The 26,942-nt window shown below is 40.6% G+C and overlaps 4 protein-coding genes across 5 annotated transcripts; 2 read left to right on the top strand and 2 right to left on the bottom strand.

Moving 5' to 3' along the window:
* The first annotated feature begins 324 nt into the window (after positions 1-324).
* On the top strand, positions 325-14,586 carry LOC139952482 (tRNA dimethylallyltransferase-like). Its single transcript, XM_071951620.1, has 9 exons — positions 325-469; positions 861-1,097; positions 1,911-2,506; positions 3,163-3,305; positions 3,956-4,073; positions 4,465-4,661; positions 5,143-5,252; positions 12,551-12,674; positions 13,665-14,586. The coding sequence occupies exons 1-9, from the start codon at positions 332-334 to the stop codon at positions 13,844-13,846; spliced, it is 1,845 nt and encodes a 614-aa protein (XP_071807721.1). The 5' UTR covers positions 325-331; the 3' UTR covers positions 13,847-14,586.
* Positions 5,292-10,929, bottom strand: LOC139952483 (uncharacterized). The gene is made up of 3 exons (XM_071951621.1): positions 10,619-10,929; positions 8,136-9,193; positions 5,292-7,656 (listed from the first exon to the last, which is right to left on the bottom strand). The coding sequence occupies exons 2-3, from the start codon at positions 9,190-9,192 to the stop codon at positions 7,034-7,036; spliced, it is 1,680 nt and encodes a 559-aa protein (XP_071807722.1). The 5' UTR covers position 9,193; positions 10,619-10,929; the 3' UTR covers positions 5,292-7,033.
* A 1,855-nt stretch (positions 14,587-16,441) lies between the features above and the next one.
* Positions 16,442-20,259, top strand: LOC139952335 (uncharacterized oxidoreductase TM_0325-like). Its single transcript, XM_071951444.1, has 9 exons — positions 16,442-16,769; positions 17,500-17,639; positions 17,899-17,991; positions 18,136-18,274; positions 18,531-18,571; positions 19,125-19,194; positions 19,332-19,368; positions 19,590-19,644; positions 20,050-20,259. The coding sequence occupies exons 1-9, from the start codon at positions 16,733-16,735 to the stop codon at positions 20,257-20,259; spliced, it is 822 nt and encodes a 273-aa protein (XP_071807545.1). The 5' UTR covers positions 16,442-16,732.
* Positions 20,260-20,277: 18 nt separating this feature from the next.
* Positions 20,278-23,893, bottom strand: LOC139952336 (uncharacterized). Of its 2 annotated transcripts, none has more exons than XM_071951445.1 (3): positions 23,758-23,893; positions 22,516-22,824; positions 20,278-21,522 (listed from the first exon to the last, which is right to left on the bottom strand). In XM_071951445.1, exons 2-3 carry the CDS (start codon positions 22,805-22,807, stop codon positions 21,419-21,421), a joined length of 396 nt encoding a protein of 131 aa, XP_071807546.1. In that variant the 5' UTR covers positions 22,808-22,824; positions 23,758-23,893; the 3' UTR covers positions 20,278-21,418. The 2 variants fall into 2 exon arrangements, with proteins under 2 accessions (XP_071807546.1, XP_071807547.1); XM_071951446.1 differs by having other exon boundaries at positions 22,516-22,821; positions 23,758-23,819.
* Between the last annotated feature and the right edge of the window lie 3,049 nt (positions 23,894-26,942).

Genomic DNA, 26,942 nt, shown 5'->3' on the forward strand with positions numbered 1-26,942 from the left:
CTCACTTTGCTAAGCAGACAAATTAATATTAATATTTTCAATTATATTGGACCAAGACATTGCTAATGGAGCGTGTTGTTTAGATTAATGTGCGACCGAGGCCGACCGACTTGTTCTTATTTTTAAAACATAATAATGTTATTACTTTTCATCCATAAATCATAGGCCTACCATCAAAAATTGTGTCCGCATGTTCTACCGGCCGTCTCACTTTTCAACCCAAAAAGGAGGGCGGTATTTATCCCGACCGGAGGCAGAGCGCAATAATTATTTTCATAAACATTCGTACTTCCAGCTCTCTTGAGGGCGCTATGTCTTACTTTTTAGAAACATGGCCGCGCCAGTGTCTTCAGTTTTTCGTCTGCCAGTTGTTGTTATTCTTGGTGCAACTGGAACCGGAAAATCAAAGTTAGCGCTTCATCTTGGCAGGCATTTTGGTGGGGAGATAATCAGTGCTGACTCAATGCAGGTAAGCATGTGTTCCGTGTACATATACACTTTCTTATAAACATCCGAAACGCGACAGCCGTGCCGTGTGCTTTGTTGTGTTATAAAATAATTGAGAAATGTCTCGCCCCTTGATTGAGTCTTGAGTTGACTGGAGTTATAAAAATAATGACTGATATGACATTGCCATCCGCAGTGCATTTAACCATATTAACCATAAAGCAAGGAATGAGTTGGAACCTATAGTGCATTACATCACTGGCTAAGCTAAAGCATTTTTTTTTTAAATTTACTCTGCTAATTAAATCTCATATTCCCTGACTTCTATAAATTAATATAACAAGAGAATACACTTGATCGTAACTTGTCAGATGCATAGTTATAGTACTATGGTTTCCATTGTTCGTGTACAGGTTTATAAAGGGCTGGACATCATCACAAACAAAGTCACGAAGGACGAACAAGAAGCCTGCCCTCATCATCTTATGGACTTCTTGAATCCGCTTAGCCGGTACACGGTGGTTGATTTCCGAAATAAGGCACTACCCATAATAGAGAAACTACTGAAGGACAACAGAGTACCGGTGATAGTTGGCGGAACCAACTACTACATCGAATCTTTACTTTGGAAAGTTTTACTGGAAAAAGAGGTGACAATACATACATATTTTCATTTTAGACCATAATACAATGTTTTTTGTCAATAGAATTATCAAATGATATGGAGCTTGTTTGGAATAATTTGTCAAGGTGAGATGATGTTAACCAATCTTGTTGAGCTGTTATGGCTCTCTTTTCTCATTGGTCTTATCATAGTCACCATTACAGCCCACCATCCATTCATGTCTTATATGCTAAGTTTTCAAAGTATGAGCAAGTCGTACTTTGATTGCAAAATTTGTCCACTTATAAACATCCCATATTACTACGTTGTACTTCATTTTATTCTGTACATTAATTTTGTGGAATTACTATGATACATGACATGGCTTACCAAATGATGAATATGACCAGATGTGATGTTTTGAAAATGGCAACAACAAAGAAAGTTACATTCAAATTAATCGTGAATTATAATCTGCATTATGAGTTGCTGCCTGCTGATCGTGAGAAGTCTGGGCTCTTAGCTGATCTACCAGTGCATATGAGTACTAACACACATCGGTGTATATGGGTAAAAACCAAAACTAATATTCTTTATGCAAATTTAACAGCAATTATAATGTTGGGGTAACCGCTGCCAAAACATAGGACTCGAGCTGCCTCTAGATACCAGGCAATCTCAGTGGTCTAGTTGGTAAGATACTGCTGTAGAATTGCAAGGGTCATGGGTTTGAATCCCATCTGAGTAATATGCCTAAACACTCATCTGTTTATATGGTAAAAAAAAAATAGTATGCATTGATTAAATGTACTGCAACTCGATAAATTAATACAGTTTATAAAATACTTTTGTTTCTTAGGACACGGTTACACAGGATTTGCTTCTTGAATCAAGAGGAGACCCACAGAGTCTCAGCATCAGAAAGAAACGCAAACATCCAACGTCTCACCAAGACAGGAACAAAGATGTTCACTCAGAGAGCGTCTGTAACAGCCAAAGAAAACTACTGAAGACTGACTCCTCAGAGACCAGTGAGTTACGTTTAGAACCTTCCTTGATCGATAGAACAAGTAATATTGAGGTAACTAGTCCGTCTACTTCATTAACATCCCCTGAGGACATTCAAGTCGGAGTTCCCTCGGGTCACAAAGTTCAAGAACCAGACAAAGGAGGCAATGAATCGTCAAATGAAATGAGAGCCAACAATCCTGCCACGACAACATCAGACTCAACAAGTCCTGCTGAAATTCTCTCGAATCGCCTTCGAGTTGGACAGTTTTCAAATTCTGAGGATGTTGTCAATGAATCAGAAGTCGATGAGGAGTTGGACAATGACGACCTGATGAGGATTGACGTGGAAGGGACGAAGACTGAAGAGCTGTATCAAATCCTGGCTGAGATTGACCCAGCGAGGGCAGACTCTTTACACCCAAACAACAGGCGCAAGATTATTAGGTTAGATATCTATTGGTATTCTGTCTGATCTAATGTTTTTATTACCTCGTACAAACTTTTGGGTATGTTTTTGCTATTGACATCCAGGGCAGTGTAATGTAAACACTAATTAATTTGCGTATAACAGTGTCAGTGACTAGACAATTGGACTACAGGCATATGGGATTTGAAGCAGGCCTTGAAATAACCCACAGCATCCAAAGCAGATGCCGTAGTGCCCTGTGCTTTTGCTTGGGTGCCCTTTGCAAAGTTTCAATACAAATTTACATTTTCCTCATAGAAGTTCCCCTAACCAGAGCGACATTGCTGTACTCCTTTAAGAGTGAAGTTTAAAGCCTAGGACTATGTGTATTCTTTGTCACTAGTCCATCATCTTGTGCTTATTAATGTTCTCTTCACCGAGGGGTAAATGGGTACCAGTGAGGGTAGAGATGGTCCTTGTGATTTAGCTTGATGCGCTACATACATTGTAACTTGGTAGTGCTAGCTTTTTACTCCTAAAGGGAGTTGTGTTGGTACAAGGAATGAAATAAATGGCCCAGTGACGAGGGGTTATGAGCCTCACTGAGTGATGGATTTGAGCGCAACATTTTGTATTGGATTGTATGTCATTTGATGGAATCTTAAAGTCCAATTTGATTATTACAATTCTACAGGAGCCTCCAGGTGTATGAGCAGCTCGGTCGACCCCACAGTGAGATTCTGTCTTGTCAGCAGGATGAGGAAGGAGGTGGGCCGCTGGGTGGACCTCTTCGCTTCAACAATGTCTGTATTCTCTGGCTGCAGTGTGATCACCAAGGTAACTCTATTAAATAATATAATTCAGATTCTCCTGAAGACGAGCAGAGTATACTGTTTGAAATGTCAAGATCACACCGGTTCTTTGCAGAGCCGACACTCCCACTTAATAGATTTCAAATGGTTGTACCCGCAAGTTGACTATTTATTTGTAGTTTCTTCCTATCTAGTAAACAAGTTGTACTATATCATCGATAAGCACCTACAGTAGTAGGGCAGGCTGGAGAAGAATATCGTCCATGGGCATCAATTGTAATGTATGAGATCAGCATGGGTTAGTGCTGGGTTTTCTGGGATTTAGCACTGTAGTAAGAAGAGGGGTTACACATTTATTTCATAGGTTCTTATATAGTGCATTTTCCACTAATGTATCATTTCATATGCTTTACATTGGTACACCGGTCATTGAGCCAATAGCATTCCTTTAATCTTTCTCAGATCCGTGGGGAGTATACAGCCCTGAGCTGCCATGGCGCTCCAAAGGCTTGTTATACACAATATCAACATCTACCCTCGCAGGTACCCATTTATACCCCTGTGTGAAGAGAAGCAATTACAGTGAAGTGTATTGCTCGGACACAACTGTCATGACCGGGATTTGAACCCATACTCCTTCATTCATAGTTTGTTTTTGTTATATTTGTTTTGAAGTATTGGACAAGAGACTCGATGGTAGAGTGGAGGACATGATCTCTCGGGGATTGCTGAATGAACTTCTTAATTTTCATCGAGAGTACAACGAGGAGAGAGTACAATCAAATGCAGACAGGTAAGACGCTGAGTCTGTCTGGGGCTTAAGTTTCCTAATGGGCCATTCAGAAAAGTCAATGTGGAAGGGTATGTCAAAAGAAATAACTGAAAAACAAAATTCAGTTTTCATTTAAAATATTCATCATCATCGTCATCATCATTCTGCATATACCTGCGTCCGTAGCAGCCTCGTCCTCAAATTGCAATCGGGGCGCAAAGTTGTTTGTTTAAGCCACAACAAAACGCATTAAGACTACTGATGCTTGGAGGTGGATGGGTGGGTCAATACTACATTTTTGAGGGAATGAGGTTGCACTGGAGGCAATTCAGCAGGATTTGTTTTAAAAAAGAAACTTTGAGTAATTCTTGATTTTGTGTAATTCTTGTTTTTCTGTAACTCTTGTTGACAGCGAGACTTTATATACCCAAGGTATCTTTCAATCCATTGGGTTTAAGGAGTTCCATCCATATCTCATCCTACCTATGGAGGAGAGAGATTCGTTAGAGGCACAGAAACTCCTCCTAGATGGAGTGGAGAAACTAAGGATAGCAACGAGGCAGTATGCAAGACGGCAGAACAGATGGGTCAAGAATAGATTTGTCAGACGTAAGTTTGCTGTTTCATATTGCTTTATTTATAGACAGTTCTACTGAAAAAAAAAATATTCAAAAAATAACAATTAAAAGCCATATCTCGGAGTAATGTGATGATTAAACAGAAATGAATGGTCTCGAAAAGGTTAAAATATCAAAATAATTATTTGATTCAAAAAATCATTCTGTGTATAAAAGCGATTGCATATTTTAGAATATTATGTAAATTAATTGCGATACGATGCATTATTCGACCTCTAGGACCCTGGATAGAATCATGGGTTTTCAGTCCCCTCCTGACTGTGTGGTTTTTCTCTGGAATAATTCTCTAGGTGTTTTTCCCACATCTTAAACTGAAACTTCATTCCTTGTCTTCTCTCCATTGGGTTCTTGGCTAGTACAGTGATTAAGTTTGCTTTTCTGAAAGTCCTTGGCTTCACAACCAGAATAAATTAAATGAAACTTGTTAACTTTGTTTCACTGGTACCATGCAGGTCCCGGTGACAACGTGCCCCCAGTGTACAGTTTAGACTCTACAGACCCAACATGTTGGGATGAAAATATTTGGGAACCAGCTAAGAAAATCCTACAAGCCATCAAGGAGGTAAGAAAAAACACTACCTTCTCTCAAAGTAGATTTTAAAAACACTTTTGTTATCAGGAGTACGTTTTGGCGACCCCAACCAAAGCCCAATCGTCTCAATAAGTTGGTTACCAGTTGGTCTGAACAGCACCGTCACTGCGCTCATCCGAACATGCAAAAACGCTCAACGATGACCAATGTTTCTGGTTGGGGTCGCCAAAACGCACTCCAGGTCTCAGGCAGGACCAAAACTCTTGTGGCATCCTCATGTGTGCACTAAGTACAAAATTCATCCCCCCCCCCCAGTTGATGTCCACTATTTTTGCTTGAATCTGACACAATGAATTAAGCCAGAGTTTTTGCAGGTTTGCTATTTCACGTATGTATGAATTAATTTGAATTAATGCTGTCTGCAAATTTATTGTCAGCTCTGTCAATCCTGTTCCTTTAAATGACATTCCACAAGACACTTGCCTTCTACCAAGTTGCAGCAGTTTTTCTTTATTGACCCCTTGCCGCACGTCACACGCGGTGACTTAGCCACGCTCACCATTTTGGTGGGTAATAAGGTTTATGTGTAATCGACGCGTCGTCTAAAATGCGTACTTTACAGTGAATAACGCACAGTGACATTGCCCACCAAATGGCACATCCAAGATTATTATGATGATGAGTCAGGTGAACTGGGTCAATTCTTTGGAAACAAAATACACCTTGACAATTATTTGGTATGCTTAAATCGGGTATAAAACAACGTTTCTGGATATATGTGGATAACTAGTGAATATAATACATTGTTAGGTTACTTTCATGTACATATATGAATGACTAAAAGACTAAATATTCAAATTTCATAACCACTGGTTTTTGTTTCATATCGTTTTTCGATAAACAAGAACTCTTTTATCAAAATCAACTCCATATTGAGGAGTGTACTTAGTAACCAAACTAAAAGCAATAAAAGCTGAAAACATAACATCCACACTGAAAGAGAGAGTTTATCATCAATTAAATTTCCGCGGAGTGAATATAAAACATCGCGCTCACGTGAACTTATCTAAACGAAACTTTGCTCGTTAAAACTGTCACCGTTTCCAACATTTTTAGGCCTCAAGGTAGGATCATAGATAAGGGAACACTCCGAAAAATAACGCCATAACAACTTACTTGGTGAGAAGCACTGCAGCTGTTGTTAGTGTCAACTATTTTGAGAAAAGATTCCCTTTGTAGTAGTATGGTTTGGAGAATGTTTAACCCACAAATATTTGAATCTGGGAAACGAATCTTGGGTTATGCTGAATCATCTATCAGGTTTCTGATGGTTGGTGTCTGTGTATGCGAATTCTGCGGCCAGATATGAGTTGGTACCCGCTGTCACCTCGCTACGAGTGGATGGATTTGATGTTCTTGTGAAAATACGGTGACTTTTTTATTCTGTTTTTCTCTGTTAGTCTACTCTTTATTCAGCTGAAACTTTCACATGTGACTTTTATTGGAGATTTCTTAAAAATGTTACCTATAAATCAGCATAAAACCAATCTATGACCCTACCTGTGCAGACCTATGCTTTGTTTTTGAAAGGGCAAGGGCACCAAGGCATTTTCTCCTTGGTAAAGGGCACCCTATGAGAAAATGTTCAAATTTCTACTTGAACATTTTAAGGGCACCAATGCAACCAGGGGGCATGGAGGCAATCGCCTTCGTCGCCTTCGTGAAGTATCAGGCCTGGCTTTGTAGGATTGTTAATGAGGAACTTAGGGGCATGGTGGTTTGTGTTGGTCGCTTATCTTCTTAATCCGACATTACACCTTGTGAAACATCTTGATGGAGGTACAGTCTGCCACTGCCAGCTGCTGCCCGTCCGATGTGAACGTGATCCCGCTTGGGTTGTGCAGTTCCTGAGCAATACAGCCCAGAAATTTACCTTTAGCGTCGTAACGGTGGATATGCCCGGTGTCGTAGGCGCCGTTACAGATCAAAACGTACATACCGGAGCTATCGCAGCAAACACCTCGGCAGTACTTTACCTGGTGGTTGTTGATGGTCGGTCTGATAGTAAACAAAGACGCGATACCTCCGTCGACAATGTCCACTTCATGTTGGAGTCCACCGCTGACCACAACTCTGTTGTTGGTGTAATCGCTGGCCAAAAAGAAAGGTGCCGTCTTGACCAGTATGGTGTGAATCAGAGAGCCGTCGGTCGGGCTGTGCTCTGTCAGAACATTCCTCTCGACGTCCCCCACGATGATGTTGCCGTCCTTCTTGACTGCGACGCTCTTTAGGTCTAAGTTTGCCTTGCCCAACTCTCGGATTGGCACTGTTGTGAAGTCGAAGGCCAGAGAACCGTCACCGTTGTATACCTTGACGATCTTGGTGTTATCGACAACGATCAAGCGGTTATTGAGAGCTGCTATGTCATGGATGTCTGGAGATTGATAACAAATTAAAAATAAAAATTAAGTCTCTGCTCTCAAATACAGGATCGCTCCATAAATCATCGCCATATTCAAATAAGAATGCAGATAGAAATGTATACAAGCTCCATACAAAACCTTAAAACTTTGGTCACTTTTTTTTATAGATAGCACAAAATATTTGTATTGGGTGTAACCCTCAAAAACGTGACAGCCTAACCCAATTAAATTTTACATATTTATGTATGGTGTGTTTACTAAAAAACTAACATTAGACTTAACTCTTTGTCTATCCTTAAACAATAGTGTAGCATCTCATGGTCAAGTGTGGGTTCAAATTCAGGTCATGTGTTTTGTACTCTAAATAACCTGTGTACTTACATTTGTAGATCCAAAAATAATTTGACCCTCCCAGTTTGTTCACATTGTTTTTGGAGTGATACCACACCCTATGTATACATTTTCTTAGGAAAATATTAAAGGAACTTACTGCTTCCTAGAGACAATGATGTATTGTGCTGACCCTCACGACTGAAGAACTGGACACCATGATTATGGTCCGTCACAGCAAGCTGGTCAGAGAGTGCAGCAATCCCTCGAGCGAATTTCACCTCGCCAAACTCCAGACTCTTCTCCCACTTTCCCTCCACGTCAATCTCACCAAGGACGATCTTGAAACTCGCCTGGTTCCGCTTAAAGCTCAGGCAGGAAAGACCGCGGTCAAGTTGAGGGACGCGTTGACTGAACAGCATCGGCATCTCGGGATAGATCTCGAGGAAAGTTGAGTCGCAGCAGTTCTCCATGGCATCTTCAGCTACCTCTAACGAGTATCGTCTCGACTGAAGCATCCCTGTCACCTTCTTCTCATGCTCCATAAGTCTTGTTGTGCGATCAAGTTCTTGAGATTTGATGGCTGTGATCATACAATCTTCTTCTTCCTTCACTTTGGCGATTATCTCAGCGGCCGTTACGTGAACCTCAGACATTGCCGTCGCTACGTTGTTCGCCAAGTCCTTCTTGGCTTTCAACACCACCTGCAAGGAATGCTGGCACGTCTCGATCTCTCTCTCGTATTCTGGGAAGAACTGTTTGGCGGACTTCCTACGTTCGTTAGCAGCTTTTGCGCAGTCGACGTAGTGATGGTCTGGTTTCGGGTGATCGATGACGGTACAGTCTCGACAGATCAGCATCTCGCACGGCACACAGAAGAACAGTTTCTTACTCCCTTGATGCTTCTCGCATGCAGCATCTTCTCGAGGTTTCATGGCGGAGCTTTCATCCGTCATCTGAAGCGATGAGAACTTTTCTAAGAAACTCTCAAGATATAAGTTGGGTTTCAGGCCGGGAACTCCTTCCTCTGGAAGTACCGTCTCCTTCTCACATTCAGGGCAGGGCATCTTCTGGGCGTCTTTGAAGTACTTCACCAGGCACTTCTGACAGAAACTGTGAGTGCAGTCAAGCGCTTTTGGTTGGTTGTATCTTTCTTTGCATAGGCTGCATTGGAGTTGACTCTCGGTCATTTTCTTCACCAGATCAGCTGAAGCCATACTGTAAAATAAATCATAAAAATAAATCATCGTTAAAATGGTTGGCTTATTGTGGCCAAGTATTCAAATTTGGCACAGACAGAAGTAATGTAATGTTAATCCCTCTCACTGTTACAGTGTATGTCACAGGTTGTATTGTAAACTTGTGTATGATCCCTGGCCATACAGCAGTTACTTATTGAATGGCTTCTGACTGGCATAAAAAAAAACTTATAAAAATATAAACCACAAAAATGGACCAGCCAATAAGTAAAAATCACACACCACAAAAGTGAAAAAGTTATGAAAAGTGCCCTACTACATGTATATAAACATTATTTGTGTAAGTTACAATCAGCAGAGGCCACAGAGAGTTGCTACAGTTACAAATGCTGCACCATATCTTTGTTCAATCATGTAAAAACCAAACTTCAGTGCTTATAAAAATATAACAAAAGTTGCTGTCGTTCTATAAACAACACTTTGTGGTCCAGTGGATAGACTGCAGTGACTTTCAATTACAAGGTTGTGGGTTCAACTCAAATCCCCAAAGCTAGCTAGCTAGATTGTTGTCAATTACTGAAGCACAATGTTTTGGTTTGTGCATTCATATTCATATATATTCATATTAAAGTCACCTGGAAATAGAGTTTTTTTCCTTTCAAACATAAGAGTATATGCTAACGAACAATAAAACAATTTTTTAGAAATTGTTTGTCAAGATTTATATGTTTAAAAAATATATAAATTGTTTGGGGGGCTGACTCCGCCTACCCCTTTTGTGACGTCGATCGAGGCAGACTTTGCCTGCAATGCGTATAGTAAACACACGTGCAAAGTACATGTACGTCCAAGTCGTGAGTTGGTACATTTCAAAAAGTGTTTTTCTGCATTCAGCAGCAATACACCTGGTCGACATTGCCGGAAAAAAAAATTTTTGTTTTTTGTTTTAAACGTACAAACTCACGACTTGGTCCGTACATGTACTTTGCAATTGTGTTTACTCTACGCATTACAGGCAAAGTCTGCCTCGATTGACATCACGAACAGCGCCCTCTCGGGTCGGGGTCTACTCTTAAATTTGTAAATAACATAAGAACTGATTTTTTAAAACCTTAGTTAACTGTTTATTCACATTCCACTCATCAAAACACATATATTAGTGACAAAAGCTTTATTTTGAAAAAATACCACTTCCAGGTGACTTTAAAGCAATGTTTGTATGAGGGAGATTGGTTTTTGCCAGCTTTGTGTTTTATATTCCCTTGTGGAAACTTTGCTGAGTTTCATTGATGGGAAGATTGTCTAAGTAGGATTTGAAACTTTGTATAGTGGAAATACGATAAAGTAAAGGTTTGCAGTAACACCATGTAATGATAATGAGTTGGGGTGGTTCTGAAAAGAACTATTAGTTTCAACTTGATTGTCTAAACAAACAAACACGTACCTTGTCTCGTTGTCAAATCGTTGCCTGTTGATAGTCAGGCGGGTACAGTCCACAGCCCAGTGTGCAATCAGCCAAGTTGATGAGGAAATGATCGCAGCCTACTTGATCACTAAAAACTTGGGGCGTTTCTGAGAGAAATGGTGCCTGGGTCTTGCAAATACCATGTAGCTCCAATGTACTGTAAGCTCTGGTCTGGTGTTTATGAAAAAGAAGCACCGGTGCGTGACGTGGAAAATACCAGATGTGTATTGAATAAATAATTCCACATAGTTGGAGTTTTCTATACCTCATACAATGCCATGTACTTTTACTTTGCACAAATAAGGAAATGCTTTAAAAATAACAATTTGATCGCTATAAAAGTCTTTCTAGGTCAGCTGTACATGTATCAAACATTTTTTCATATTGCATTACCATTTTCCTGTTGAGGGAAGACATAAGCAGGGAATCGGTTACAAATGGTTCGCATGACGTGTTATAATGGCAGGGACCTTTTTGTTTATTGGTGTTTTTTTCCTGATCAGCAAAACTGATGTCTGTTTGATTCATTTGTTTAATTAAAGGGTGGATGTATCTTGGGTAGTTACTCAAACAATTATTAATCATAAAAACTGACATGGTAAGAAGCACTGCAGCTGTTGATAATGTATAACATTTTGAAAAACATTTCCCTTCAAATGAATTTGGTTTTAGAAAGAGGGATTTGAAATATTTGAGGGAAAAAACATTTAAATCTGAGAATATAGAAGCAAGTAATTTGAATCTGCAACCTCCAGATTAACGTAAGGGGCACTCTACCAACTGAGCTATCTCGCCCAAATGTTGGCAGTCTGCATATTTTGTCAAGATCTTTATTCTGGGATGGGGGAAGCTTTTCAACCTGTGACTGCCTTGTTGGTCAATATCTTTATTCTGGGGTGGGGGAAGCTTTTTAAACTGTGACTGCCTTGTAGTCAGAGATCACACCCAAGTTTATGGCAGTTAGAGATAGTAGTGAACAAACTTTAATTTCCCTCAGAGATTTGCCAAGGACGAAACAAGGAAACAACTTGCCTCGTTGACCTTGGCAGTCACCCTAGAAAACATTTAAAGGAATATTACATACACAATTGGTTTTTGCTAGGGGAAACATTTGCTGGCAGTGTAAGCACTTTGTGTTATCCACCATGATACAAGATGTAAAGGTTTGAGACCGACTGCAATCGATTTGATTTCTCATCAAATATGACATTTCATACAGAAATGTTTCAAGGGATGTGTTCTACTATCGTCATCATAAGACCATGTTAGTTTGATGTAAATCTGTGATCTAAGACAATTTTTTTGTCATACCAATTCTGTAATGTTCCTTTTACGTTTCAGTAGACACTTTCATTTCCCTCAATGAAGTGCCAAAGATTAAATGACATGGAGGAAGCTCTAGGCTTGAGTATATCTGTAGATATGGTAGAAAGCGTCAGGCCTGATTCTTTGTTCCTTGTAAGGGCAAGCTTCTTTATTAAAGGGCACCTCTGAGGAAAGTCTTGTCTTTCTTGGGAACATTTTAAGGACACCAAGGCAATGTCTCGTAGTGCTTGTTCAACTCATTTTGAATCTGGTCATGTGAAATGAATTGTTGTCCAAGTAAAATTGTTGAGCTACAAGACCTGCAGTTTGAACTCTGGAAGAGCAAAGCCAAATTAACAGAGTTGCTTGTTAATGTTAAATCTTGTTACACTTTGTTTTATCCTGGGGATAACAGTTTATTGTTGACGCTTCATAATCATACATTAAATCATTATAAATAATATTCAGATGAGAAAAGTGGAAACAAATCACAACCATTACACGAATACTTAATACTTTCAGCATTAGTCTTGACAAAGTACAGAGAAGAAATCCCATTTATGGTAGAAATTAGACAACTTATCGTTACTTGTTCTTGACTGACAGGGTTATGAGTCGCCCATACCTCCTCTAATGTTTGAAGGTCCAACTCCATCCGAAGACGCCTGTTCCAAACATGTTTGTGATGTATGTGATGGGAGGGTGTTCGTTGGCAAACCGCAGTGGCTTGGTAAGATTATATTTCCTTCTTCCAATCAGCCATTGGCAGGCCTGTATGCCTCGTGTGAAAGGGCAAGGGCACCAAGGCATTTTCCCCTTGGTAAAGGGCACCCTAGGAGGAAATTATAAATTTCTACTGGAGCATTTCAAGGGCACCAAGGCAATGACCAGAGGGCATAGAGGCAATTGCCTTTGTTGCCTCTGTGAAGTCTCATGCCTGCATTGATATTTTCACCCATCTTTCTAGTAAGGTGTGCTGTAACACTAAGGCCCTTTTACTCTGATCAGCTCTGGGGAGGCCCTAGGAGTTTTGTACCCTTTGGTTACCCGGCTCTCTTTCATACTGTCCCTGTTAGGTCCCTATTCCACTGGGTTTTAGCTGCCTGTTTCAAGAACACCCATGGTTTAACCGCTTACCCCTACCCCTACTCAAGAGCAGTGGTAGCTGTTCCCTGCGGTATGCCCAGGCCTTGAAATAACCCATGACATTTGCAGCAATTGCTGTGGTGCCCTGTGCTTTTGCTGTGGTGCCCTGTGCAAGGTTCCTAAACTAATTTACATTGTCCTCATAGAGGTGCCCCCTTACAAGAGGGAAATTACTGTGCCCCTTCAAGAGTGAAAGTGAGTCCAGTATGCCAATTTGTAGATCAGGGTTAAGCGATCCAAGTGGGAAAGGCTGATAATCCCTGGGGCTGCCCCTGGGGAATAGAGCAGTGTGAACAAGAACCATGTTGATTATGAATGGACACCACTGATCCTTTTCAAAACGACCATAAGTTACTGACATCAAGTGTAACCTCAAACCTCACTGATTGTATCTGCACAGTGAAAAGTTTCAAATTCTACTTTTGTTTTTGTTTTTTGTTTTTTTTACGATAATGTAAATTTATCCAGTGCTGGTAGTTTTAAACTTAAAGGCAGGGTGTACTTTTGGTTTTTGTCAAAGACCAGTATACTCCTTGTGTCAAAGAGTAAGCTACTTTTGGTATTTTAATTTCAGGACATCTGAAATCCAAGCGGCATTACAAAAAGGCAAGGAAAGTGAAGCTGGCATCATTGATGAGGTCTTATCAGGAGAAATTGGATACCGTAGAAACCACAGTCGTTGAAAAACATCAGGAGGGATTAATGGGTGACCCGGAAGTTGTGGAACAAATCGTTGATGAGAACACAAAGATGTAGTTTGGAAATATATTGGAATTCAAACAACTATAAAATTCTACATAATTCATTGAGAGTCACTGTTTTGCTACAAATAATTGCAGGGATGTTATTCATCCATTTCAAAACGATATTCCGTTTTTTGTTTGCCAAGATTAAAGGTTTTTTTGTACCCCCCCCCAAAAAAAAAAGGGCTAGTTACTTTTTGTAGGACAAAAGGCACAATGTCCACAGATTTACATTAAACTTACACAGTTTGAAGATAATGATGGTAGAAAGCTTCCCTGAAAATATTACTTGCTGAGGTGCTGTAGTTTTTGAGATCTTAGTAAAACAATGTCATGAAAGTAACTTTCGTCTCACTGATCATGAGACAAAAGTTATTCTAGCATTTACAAATGTATTTTCATGACATTGTTTTACAGAAAGGGTGCACGTTTTGTTTATATGTCCCATAATGCACAAATTATTGACTGAATAAATTATATGTGTTCAAAGTAACTATTGCTCAGTGCTGTAACAGTTGAGGTGTCCCCTCTTACGTATTGAATGAAGTGATCTTGAAACAGAATATGCTGCCGTTTTGTATAGACCTTATCTCAATGCAGCGTATGCTGTGAATGGTTGAACTGAATACATTACTGGTCTGTGATTGGCTGAATGTTTTTAGATGACAAGCACAGAAAATAGTAAAACCACTACGCTTGAAATGTGAAATGTGTCCGAAGTTTCTACCTTCATGGATTGTAAAAATAAATAAAAAACGCTGCAAAAACAACTCAAAGTTAAATTCCAAGTTTGTTAATTTGTCTGCTGTAACAATCAATATCACAAAAGTACAAAACAAAACAACTCTGCAAAATATTTAAGTGTTTTCATCACGCATATAATTCTTTGACATTATTTTGTATGAGAAGATAATGTTGCAAGCACTAAAGAATGCCTCTATATTCGGTAAAATAATTATAAAAATGTGATCAACCGTCGCGGACTAAACAAGTGTTGTATAGAATTTGAGGCATTGCATGGTGAGGTATCAATATATATTTGGTTTGCGGTAACACAATATGTGTATTTACGTGCCAGGTAGAGTTTGTTCTTAGAGAACTGTCTTGCTTAACTGTATAAATAAGCCCACTTATCTCTTACCTCTTCAGTCTCCTGACGACGACTAAAGCAAGCTAGTCGAAACGTTGAGACCAATCCAAGAACTGACTCCACGGTAGTACAGTTAATTACGATTCTATAAGCTAAAGTAGTAGTCCAAGCCTATTTCTTTACCATCCGCCCAGGTAATAGTTAATAAGCAGGACAGTTCTTTTCAGAACTGAGAAGTCTCCCGAACACCCGAAAAATCTACTCCGCGGCAGTAGAATTAAGTACGACAGTTCTCTAAGAACAAACTCTATACCTGACAAGTACATACACACATGGTGTTACCGCAAACCAAATAAACAAGTGTTGTTACTATCGAGAAACCCAATTCATTAAAACTGTTATCCAATGGGGGAATAGACTCTAAAGTGTAGATTCGTGAAACGTGCACTAATGAATGGCGATCCTTAGCGAGGTTTAGCTGCTCGTTACGTGAGCAAACGCGTGAACGTGAACGTCAACAAATTGTATTGTTCCTAGGTGACGTCACCACTTTGGACGTATTGCATGCTCACGTATGACGTCTGTGCGCACGTACATACCTGACGTGAAAAATTGTTACTTCACGTATGCTAAAAACGAGATTTAAATGACACAATTTCTGATATTCACGTTCACAATCACGTTGCTCGCGGAACGTGCAGCTAAACCTCCATATTATTGGCTTAGAGGTGCGCAGCGCGTATACGGGTGCATCTTTTCATTGGTTATCATCAAATCATTTGATGGCGGTCGATAACGCTATAATAAGTATTTCACTATATAGTGTTCGATAAGCTTCCCTGCATGGGTCTACCCCGTCGGTGCTCACTAGGGTGAGCCCCTGGACAAGAGCTAAACGAACGACCACTCACCGCTCTCGTAGTGACGTCATGCACCTATCAGTGAACCCACTCCACAAGCAACGCACTGGGGTCTGACCCTAGACTTGTGGACAAGTCGTTAAATCGGCCCACGCGCTGAGATAGTGCTCTCGCGAGATCACTGCTCTCGCGAGATCACTGCTCTCGCGCGAACTGATGGCTCCCCGATTTCGACTCCTCATTTAAGTCAAAATCGGGGAGCCATCAGTTCGCGCAAGAGCAGTGATCTCGCGAGAGCACTATCTCAGCGCGTGGGGCCGATTTAACGACTTGTCCACAAGTCTAGGCTGACCCTGCTGCGAATCTTTGTTTTCTTTCCCAAACGACATTGCAATGATTTGGTAGAAGAGCAGGCCAACTTCATTATGACGTAATTTTGACGGAAAGGGGAAACAAATATTGCAATGTCGTTTGGGGAAAAAAAATCGCGACCCGGGTGAGCGAGCCCCTACGTCAAAGCTACTCGAACGCACAGTACCGGGGGCAGACCGTGGTCGACCCAGGGAAGCTAATCGAACGCCTCCATTAAAGGGACTATGCCGCCTTATTGTCGACTGGCATGGACAGCTTTTTTGTATCCCTGGTGATTATGCGGGTAATTTATAACGAACGTGACTCAACAACTTTGCTCATAGCCTGGCAGACACACACAGCCCACATCATATCTTGATTATGCGGGTGATTTAAATATCGTGAGCGTGATGACGAAATGACTTCGTGTTTGAACCTTGCCTCGCGCACAGGGCATTTTTACTTAAATGTCTGCTGCATCAACAACCATAATAGGTTCATTTGTTGTTGTTTCCACGATTGATGTGTTTCTGGATCAGTTGATGTAAGGCACTGTATTTCTACTTCTCCTTCTACTGTACTGCTCTCGTTCACTAAAATGGGCTCGCTGAGGAGGAAGGTGGCGCTAGTAACAGGTAAGAAACGGGAACGTTGTCTTCGGTTATTTCATGATTACTTTATAGTCCAGCTGTTAACAATGAACTTCTTTTTGTGTATGTCACTACGGTCTTGGTGTTGGAAATTGCATTGGGAAGTTAGTTATATACAAATGGCATAACCCTAGACCAGTTGTTTCTATCAGACACAGCCAATAATCAGAAAAGGAGAATATAACTTGTAGGTAGTGTTCTGAAGGATGATACCCAAGCCTACATCTGTATGAATGGACTGTGAGTAGGTGGCAACGACCCCTGGAAACAAGTTGATTTCAGCCCACACCTATATCCTTGAAGTTGCATTCATGCTCTGTATTCTGGCAACTTGCATAGAACAAAAACTAATACCAATTTTAAGGAGTATTGAATATACGTAATAAATAAAAACTGCTGATTTTATAGAGGGCTACCTGCATAATATTTATTGATTTTAATATTTAAAAGGTATGGTTGAGGTACCGGGACTTTATATTGTTGTATTTAATTTACCAGCTGACTAGTCGTGCTTCAATAGTCTTTGATACTAAAGTCACCCAAGCTTATTGGATTTCACAAAGAGCTAATAGCTGGTCGACTATAATGGGCGACTATAATAGGCCTGGGCGACTCGAGATAAGACTATATAGTCTTATCTCGAGTAAGGACGACTTAGGACACTGTCTTAACTTTTAAAGACACTGGACACTATTGGTAATTATTATTTTCGCAGGTGCAAGTTCTGGCATTGGTGCCGAAACTGCCCGGCAGCTTGCCTCCTTGAACTGCCAGATAGCTCTGACAGGACGGAGTGCCGGGAACCTGGGGAAAATTAAAGATGAGTGTATCGAACAAGGACTGGATGAAAACCTCGTAAGTAGTCAACTTATTGATTGACATAATTATGGAAAATTCCGAACTCATAGTGCTAGTGCACCACACGAGACTAAACTTCATGCGCTAAACTCAGGCCCAAATCCATGAAATAGAATGATTCACATAAATTAATAACCGTTAAAACTGTGGTGTGTTTTTTGGGTAACTTTATGACATCCAGCGCTATGCGCGTTCGTTATAGGATGGTGTTGATTGTAGTGTTCTGTTCTTTTCGTATTTTCTTTCCTGTTTATAGATTCTCTTATTACCGGGCGATTTGACAGACGACACTTTCTTAGAAAGAATATTAAATGAAACGGTCAAAGAGTTTGGAAGACTGGACATTGTGGTAAGTGACTCTAAGTAGCTTACTGTGTTAAAGTAACAAACCTGTGTAACTGTTGCCTGCTAAGCAGAAATGAGAAGGATACCAGTCACAATTTGTAATTCTTTGTAATAACCGTTTTACATACGCCTTGCTGTTTTTCTACAGGTTAACTGTGCGGGTCGCCCGTGTCTAGGTTATTTGGAAGACTCGTCCATGGAAATGTTTGACGAGGTCTTTAAGATCAACTTGAGGGCACCCTTTGTACTCACCCAGCTGGCAATGTCACACTTGGTTAAATCGAAAGGTTTGGCTAAAATTTAATAAACCTTCATTTTCGAAAATCGATCTCTCGTTTTTGTAAAATAGATGGAATTTGAACCCAAACTCATGCTCCAATTGCAACAACGAACGGTATGGCCCTATATTTATAAAAAAAAAAATTAATTTAAAAAGAAAGTAACAACAAGAGAAACATGAGCGGATATTTTTTATAAATTTATTTTTATTTTAATTATTGAAGAAATAACAATTTTTAAAGATGTATTTATTGTATCTTAAAGGTGTGGTGGTGAATGTTTCAAGTTGCGCGAGCCTTGTGTCAGTAAGTGGATAATTATTATTTTACATAAAGATTTATTGTAACATTTTCTAAATGTATTTATTGTAGTGTTTCTAATATTGTTTGTAAAATAATAGCTTTATATCGCAGCTAAAACCATGGCCCACAGACCTGTATTATGCTTCGTTTTTGAAAGGGCAAGGGCGCCATTGCGTGTTCTCCTTGGTAAAGGGCAACCTATTAAATTGTTAGGTTCTACTGGGCTTCAAGGACACCAAGGCATGGAGGCAACCGCCTTCGTTGCCTCCGTGAAGTATAAGTCAGGGGTGGATTTCACAAAGAGTTAGGACTAATCCTAACTTAGGACTAGTCCTAGGAGATATACAAATTGCATGGATAGTCCTAAAGTTAGGACGAGTAACTGGTCCTAACTCGAGATAAGACTAGTCCTAACTCTTTGTGAAATCCACCCCTGGGCTCGTTACGGGTTGAGTGCACATAAGGCCTGCAATAATCGTTACAAGAAACCAATAATATATCGCAGTGGATTCCCTGTTTTTAAATGGTGATATGTTGTTGTCCTTTCTTACCCTAGCACCCAAGCAGCCTTATATACTGCATGTCTAAAGCAGGATTGGATGGATTGACGCATTCCGCTGCCCAAGGTAAGATGGCGGACCGTTACGTCACAAAACTTTATTACGAACAACGATAACCTCGTTCCCATAGGTGTGTACGAGCTCATCGCTCCCCCTCCCCAGTCTTATCTTAATTGTTATTATTTGTTATTATCTGTCTCCAGAGTATGCTAAATGTGGAGTCCGTGTGAATGCAGTGAGGTGAGTAGAAAGAGGTTGTGCCTTTTCGAAGCTGCGGTTTCTGCCCGGGCTCCCGTTTTAAGCCCCATGAAAAACACGTTTTCAATTAAACATGATAAAATCTCGCAGCTATTGTGGACGGACATCTATAACTTTGTACGACGTTTTAAAAAATATCAGATAAAAATGTCTACAGTCGCTTGTCGTCCATTAACGATGTGTTTCTTTTCCAACTCTTGCAGCCCTGGTGCTACAATGACGCCACTGTTTGAAAGAAATGGAGCCGACGTTGACAAGGTATAGCATTGTTCAGGAATAACGGTTTGCTAAATGTGATGTTTTATTACAGAGCAAAGAATCACACTAATTATGTATGCAATGTATTTACACAATAGTACTGTATACATGTGTTTTATTAGTTGAATATTTGATAGCTGGAATATGTGATCAGGGGTTATCTAGGTCAGTGGGAATGATTCAATGCGCATGTGTGGATGCAGGAATGGTTCAGTGCGCATGTGTGGATGCATCGGCCAATCCCAGCGCCGTAAGCGTTGGATGGGGTGCTTGTATGTACCGAGGGGATAGCCCTACTTTTTAAATTTGAGCACGGTTTAAAACGGGCCAGATTAAATCAATAGAGGGCAGTCTCGTGATAATGAAATAATGTGATTATGACCTCTGACCTTGCGAATTTTACAGGTTATTGAGATGAGTAAGAGACGTCATCCATTGGGACGTCATGGTGACGTATCAGAGGTTGCTAAGGCAATAGTGTTTCTAGCGTCAGATTCGAGTTCCATGGTGACTGGACACTGTTTGACCGTTGATGGCGGGCGGAGTACACTCCCAGGCGCACCGCTGAAAGAAGCAGATGATGATGCTGACTCGTCTATGAAATGTCCGTTATAAGTAATGTCATCATCTACATGGTCCTTAATTGAAATGTTAGAGTGTCAAATCTTTTCATTGTTGACAAACAAACCGAGCTGGTTGGCATGGACATTTAACGGACGTTCTGAACAAATTCAAAACAATTTCCATACTTTCAAAAAAAAATATCCCATGATTGGTTGCTTTGTTTCCAATAAATTTCCAGTTTTAATAACTGTTTTGGATATAAATGAATACACCCAAGGAAGTGATTATTATTATTGTTATTATTATTTATTTGGCAATTCACATAAAAATACAAAAATACAACTAGTAGTGAGTTTGAGTAGGTTTTTTTTGCAGTAGGATGCCAAAGCAGTCTTCTGAAGACGATCAGAACATACAGGTCGAAACGTCAAGTACGTAAACCACATTTTTCAAAGAGCCTGTGTAATAACCCCAAAACCTTACAACGATGTAAATGAAGTCGCAAGTCCTATTTAAATAACGTAGAATGTTGACTTCATGATCGGTAAATTTTAATTTTATTTCACAACTATAAATTAAAGAGCAGCATTTTTAAAATAAATGCATAGTAATTATGTCATTGACACAGCGGACACAGATGATAACAGTGATATTAAATTAATATTGATATTAAATTCATTTAAAGTTTAGAGCATGCCTGCAGCATTATCTGTATTGTCTTTTGCAGCACTTTATGAAGTAGTATTCTTGACGTAATTTATTCTCGACGCAATTTATGTAATATTTTATTTGACATCTGGTATATACCAATCTGGAAAAAAATAAATATTAACTATTAACTTTTCCATCGGATTTTTTTTTCTTTTAAGAGATGAGTGATTAATAGAAAAAAGTAACAAAACTGTCTGATTGTAACATGTTATGATTGGCCGTTTGTAAGCCGACTGTGTGGTTTTCCGGGGTTGAATACAGCCAGCAGATTGAGTTTGAGGAACACTGTGAACGTGGCGTTTTGGGGTGTCTTTGTCCCGCTGTGGCGTTTTGGGGTGTCTGTGTCCCGCTCCCGCTGTGGCGTTTTGGGGTGTCTGGGTCCCGCTGTGGTGTCTGTGTCCCGCTGTGGCGTTTTGGGGTGTCTGTGTCCCACTGCGGCTTGGTATCCTCCTTGGTTGAGTTGGTCATTTGGCACTTGTGGTGTTTGAGTGTGTTTTACCTAAACACACGACAAGTAGTAACGTCCGTCTCTACCTGTACCTCTAAGATGTTCGAACCTCATGTCACATGTACAAGCAAGACCGGTAATATGATGGACACAGGCTGTGTACAAAGAAAACATCAACAAATTAATCAATATTCTTATACATTACGAAACAAAATCCTCCCGCATAAAAACAGATTGATTGTTTACTGTTAAGGAATACCTTGAATGATTTTAACCATTGCTGTTGCAGCAGTCTTGAAAAATATTCGTAGTTGGGCAGAGGATATCGCAGTGTGGGTCCTGCCCAAGTGGTTCAATCTCCGGAATAATAGTACGTGAGTGGATTTAGCCTTGGCTTTTGCTGCCAGATTACGAATCTGGACTGTCGGTGAAAGTAGACTGCAAAACCCACATAAAGTATGATTCCAGTTTACCTGTAAGCCCCCCCCCCCCCCCCAGCCGCCCTCGTCATTAATTTTCATTCTTTGACATTTATGACAGAAACTGATAGTTCTGAAAATATATTGAGACTCTTCGAAACATTACTGGAATAGTTGGCTCACACAAGCTCTCAAAACAACTGGGCTTAATACTGATGCTCGTTGTGTGACACGGGGTGGCTCACCGTGGAAGTACGTCACACTTAAAGGAACACGTTGCCTTGGATCGGTCGAGTTGGTCTTTGAAAAGCGTTTGTAACCGTTTTTTATAAAATGCATATGGGTAGAAAGATGTTGTAAAAGTAAAATACAATGATCCACACAAACATGCCTCGAAATTGCGTGGTTTTCCTTTTACCTTGTCGACTAACACGTCGGCCATTTATGGGGGTCAAAATTTTGACTCCCATAAATGGCCGACCATGTTAGTTCGCACAGTAGAAGGAAAACCACGCAATTTCGAGGCAAACTTGTGTGAATCATTGTATTCTACTTTTAAAACATCTTTCCAACCATATGCATTTTATAAAAAACGGTTACAAACGCTTTTGTTTTGACCAACTCGTCCGATCCAAGGCAACGTGTTCCTTTAATACGAGCAGGACTATCCAAGACACTTGATAAGAAGATGGAGAAAATAACAACTAGACAAGAAGTGAGAGAACTTACTCTGGTATTCGGGTTCTCCCTTTCCACCCTTGCGACCTCTTCCCTTTCCTCTTCCTCTGCCCTTTCTTCCTTTGCGACCTTTCTTCCCTTTTCCTCGCTTGCCTTTCCCCTCTGTGGGCGTGTCTGGTACCGCCCTCTTTTCCAGCAAGACCTCTGCTAGGCTTCGTTTCTCTAGGCTTGTCTTTAGGAGATTAGTGTTCTGGAATTCTGCTTCATCCTCTGCCATTGTTACCATGACGACGAAGGCGCTAAGCGCGAAGAGGGTGAGATAGATGACAAGTTTGTTCGCCATGTTGTCTGATTCTTCTGCTGAAAGGAACAAAATGAACTCTGCGATTAGTTTACGTTGAAGTAGACTATTTAAAGATCCACACTCTGCTGATCCACACCTGAGCTTGTCCAGTGAACTAAACCCGCTTGGCCACGGCGCACCACAAACACAATCTCTGGTATATAAAAACACTATCATTACAACCTGACGAAAATAGATTATCAGTTACTGTTAACAAAAGAATATTAGTCTACTATAATATCCCACTTATTTTGCATTCTGCCTAGACTTGATGACAAGTCGTTAGGCGCTGCCTGTTTGTTACTAAAACACATTCTGCCATTCATGCAGCAGTCACAGTGCGATTATACACATGCAACGCGCACACATATTATACTGGGATCGAGGATGAGTGTACCGTCCCCGTAGCTACACTGCGCTTAAAAATTACCGACTTGATTTCAAGACTACATTCTGCCGTTTGGAATTCAAGTACACACACTCAGGGCCGCAAATCAAACGGGCCGCCGGAAGGAGGGGGCTTTTTCCCCTCCCGAATTCGGCCAAAACCGTCGGGGAAATCCAAACACAACACGAAGACAAAATTATAGACAACTCAGGGGGAAAGCAAAAACATTGTTTTGCCCGGTGTTAAAAATTATGTTTTATCTGTAAAATTATTGGCAAATCAATCATCTGCCATGAGTCCACCATTCACCCATAAGATTACAGTAGCAAGTATACAAACAAACTTTCTGGGTTTTTTGCTGTAGTTAAAATGTTTATCCGACGTATATTGTTTGTAAAATACCACTGACTAAACTTTTAAAAACACACAATTTAATCCCAAGATTCAGCCAAAGGTCTTTTCAGATCAAATTTGACGGTCAGTGTTGATAACCTTCACTCCGCCCTGTAGTAAACAACATGTTATAATTACTGTGTAATAACTTATAAGATAATTAACTCACCGATAATCTTGTTGCAAGGCTAGACAGCTCAAAGTGGAAGACGCTACCAGCAGAAGTTGCAATTCTGACGATTGTCAAAGAATCGTCGTCTTTTATGCCCAACACGTGACCCTGACCCACCCACACGTGACACTATCTCAGTGTAAACTTCACGATGACGCGATTGGAGGACAATGCTGCTTACGTCACACCGGTCTTCCCCGGAGGGGACCAATTAGAATGAAGCTTAGCAGACGCAGATGCACTGATCTCACCCCCTCAAGGTTCCGTTGGTGTTTGTTCATTCATTCATTCTGCTTCGAGGTTCATTTCCTATTTGCCAGTAAAGCAGTGGTCACCCTGAAGGAACTATGGTCAGCAGTATCGACCACGATATCTATATTTAGACATTTCACTTGTTGTGATAGAGCCCAGTGTTTTGAACTGACCATCCAAACACACATTCTATTTTTGGCAAACCTTTTGAGCATCTTTTGTCCACTCATTGTCCCTCCATTAGGTAAGAAACTCCCAAAGACTGTGTACCCAAACCCCAAGTCTTTAGAATTCCCATAATAGAGACCTTTCGTTTTCCCTTTTCTGATTTTGTTCTCGATCTCCAGAGGTGTGTACAATTATGTAATTACACTTTACTTGAAGAAAGTTGGCTTGCCGGCAACAAGTAGGCCCTTAAATCACAAGAAGGTTTTCAAGAAGTCTTTATAGTCGAGTCATAGATTGTTAAATACTCCAAAAATTAATGACCATAAAGAGTTACTGAGATGCGGTTGGTTCCCGCTGTCACTTCGCATTCGACGTTCTTCACGGGTTTTCAGAGCCAAGACTTTGATTGCGACAAGGTGATGCTGAAAACGGTCTAAATTTTAATCAATGATGAGAACTGACTTTGTTCAATCCTGGCTTTCATCAATTCTACAAATTGGCTGGGTGACCCCTGTAGACCTTTTTAGACTAAACTTTAGGTTTCTTATTAATCTGGAGAATATCTGCCGTTGGTCATCTTGGATGTCATCCATCAACGCCAATCAAACTATGGAAACTTACCGGACATTTACACGCGGATGGGCCGAGACTTGGGTTTTATTTGGGGTTGTTTGTATTGGGTCAGCCATAAGGACCAGGGGCTGGCTGTTCTCAACAAACAGAAGTCTTGACCTCTGATGTTGTGCGACTATTTTTGAAACAGACCACCTTTCGAGGTGACACATTTTTGCATTTCGTGGGAGGGGGTGCAGGTCAAGTAAAAATTAAAATTGCAACACCCTGGGTCTGACTAATACAATAACTTGTTCTAATATTGCGCGTTTTACAAGAAACTTGTACCCTTACTTTTTGTCACATTGTCCCTTTTTTTTAATGCATTTTTTCTCCCTTAAAATTATCGCAGTTTATTTAGCAGCGAAGTTTATCTACTCGTGTGAATGTGTCGTCTGCACCCTCCCAACATCTTATTAGAAAAACTCAGATTCAAGTGGATTTGGGATGTTGCAAATTAAACAACCGTGATCTAAGTCGATTGTTTTTCTCCGCGCAGGTTTGTTTTTCTTGGCAAGGTAGTGATGACAACAAGTAGGGGAAAGATGGGCGTTGGGGCACCCAAAGGGAAGAGTGTTTCCTTCAGGTCGGGAAGGGGGTCATGGGGTAAAAATACACCCACCATGCCGAGTGGCAGGAGATTCCTCCTCCGGAGATTCGGTGTTCCCCCCCCCCCCCCAATACGGTAAACTGTGTACAAACTTCTTCTGATAGCGCCCTCTGTTGAATCAACCTCCACGTTAATTTCCCACAAGGGGAACAGAATCTCTTGCGGAGAGAATTCACTGGGACACCGGACAAACAGTCTGTAACCACACAGATTTGTTTTTGATATTAAAACCATCTTCTTTAATCAGCCTAGACATAAACCACCTACAGACCCTGACCCAATAGCAGACGTCCGCAGACTGGAGGAAGTTATCACTGTTGCCTTGGTAGAAACTTGATGTTGACCATGGGGGCGCGGTCCCGACGGTCCCCGGTCATCCTTGGGTTATTCCGACCACACTCATGACGTAAATGTGTAGCTTGATTATGAAATGTCTTTTCGGTGAATCGAGTGTAGATCTTCACCAGTGGTGCCACCTTTTGCACCTTCTGTAACAGTTTATCTGCCTGTTGCATATAGGCTTGTAAGTTCTCGTTTTCCCCCTGATTTCAGCCAAATTACAATTGTCGTACTTTATACTCGCTTAATGTAAAAGAGTGAAAAGTTCACTCGTCCGAGTGGAGTCAGCTTTTGAGAGTGAAAGTCAATCTTTGTCACTCTAAATCGAGTTGTGAGTACCCGTTTTCACTCTTTGTCCGGCATACGGCTCTTTGCAAGGGTGGTATGGCCGACAAAACGAGTGGTTTTTACTCGTGTACATAAGAGAGCAGGCAGGATGTTCTTCTTATCTCAATGAAAACAAAACTGTGATTAAATAACCTGAAATGTCTACTAAAGCCTAAACCACATTTTTTATATTTGGGTCATCCATTGTACTCAATAAAATGTTCCTCCTTTTCCCAAAGGACAAAAATGCCATACCTGGTCTTAAACAAAAACACATTCGGTTAAAATTAAATATTGTGCATAGAAAATCATCAAGACATAACGGATTATAAGAAACTAGGTGGCTTCCGACACTTGGGCAGAAGTCATGAGAGTAGAATTCTCTCATGAAAAGAGACTAGAGAGTAGTCGAAAGAGAGCCGAAACACTGTCACCGCAGAACGAACATCAAACGACTTGTTCTCAAGTATAATGTGGGGGAGGGCGGGGGTTGAATGACATGCTGTGTAAAAGTGGAACTTTCCTTTTTTTCGGCAGTGGTTAAACTGAACGTGCCCAAGGAACACGTTCAAGGCCGGTTGTGTCTGATGAATGGATTGACAAAAGTTAAAAACCAAACACCGGATGGATAAACCACAATCTAAAAAACAGATGAATCTTCTCGACTTTGCTGTCCTTTATGGAAGTATAACATTCTTGTCCTTCACACGAGGTGCATTATTTTGTAAACATTTCGCAACCATGCTTAAATTAAGCAACGGACCCTTGTTTAATTGCTGTCGTGTGAAGCAAGCCAATGAAGGTAGATGATGCTGTCCAAAATGGGGCGGCCGTAGTAGGCAGGTCAGTCACTCCTCGCTGTGACCACTCCTCA

This window comes from Asterias amurensis, chromosome 20, assembly GCF_032118995.1.
Source record: "Asterias amurensis chromosome 20, ASM3211899v1".
In the NCBI taxonomy this organism is placed as follows: Eukaryota; Metazoa; Echinodermata; class Asteroidea; order Forcipulatida; family Asteriidae; genus Asterias; species Asterias amurensis.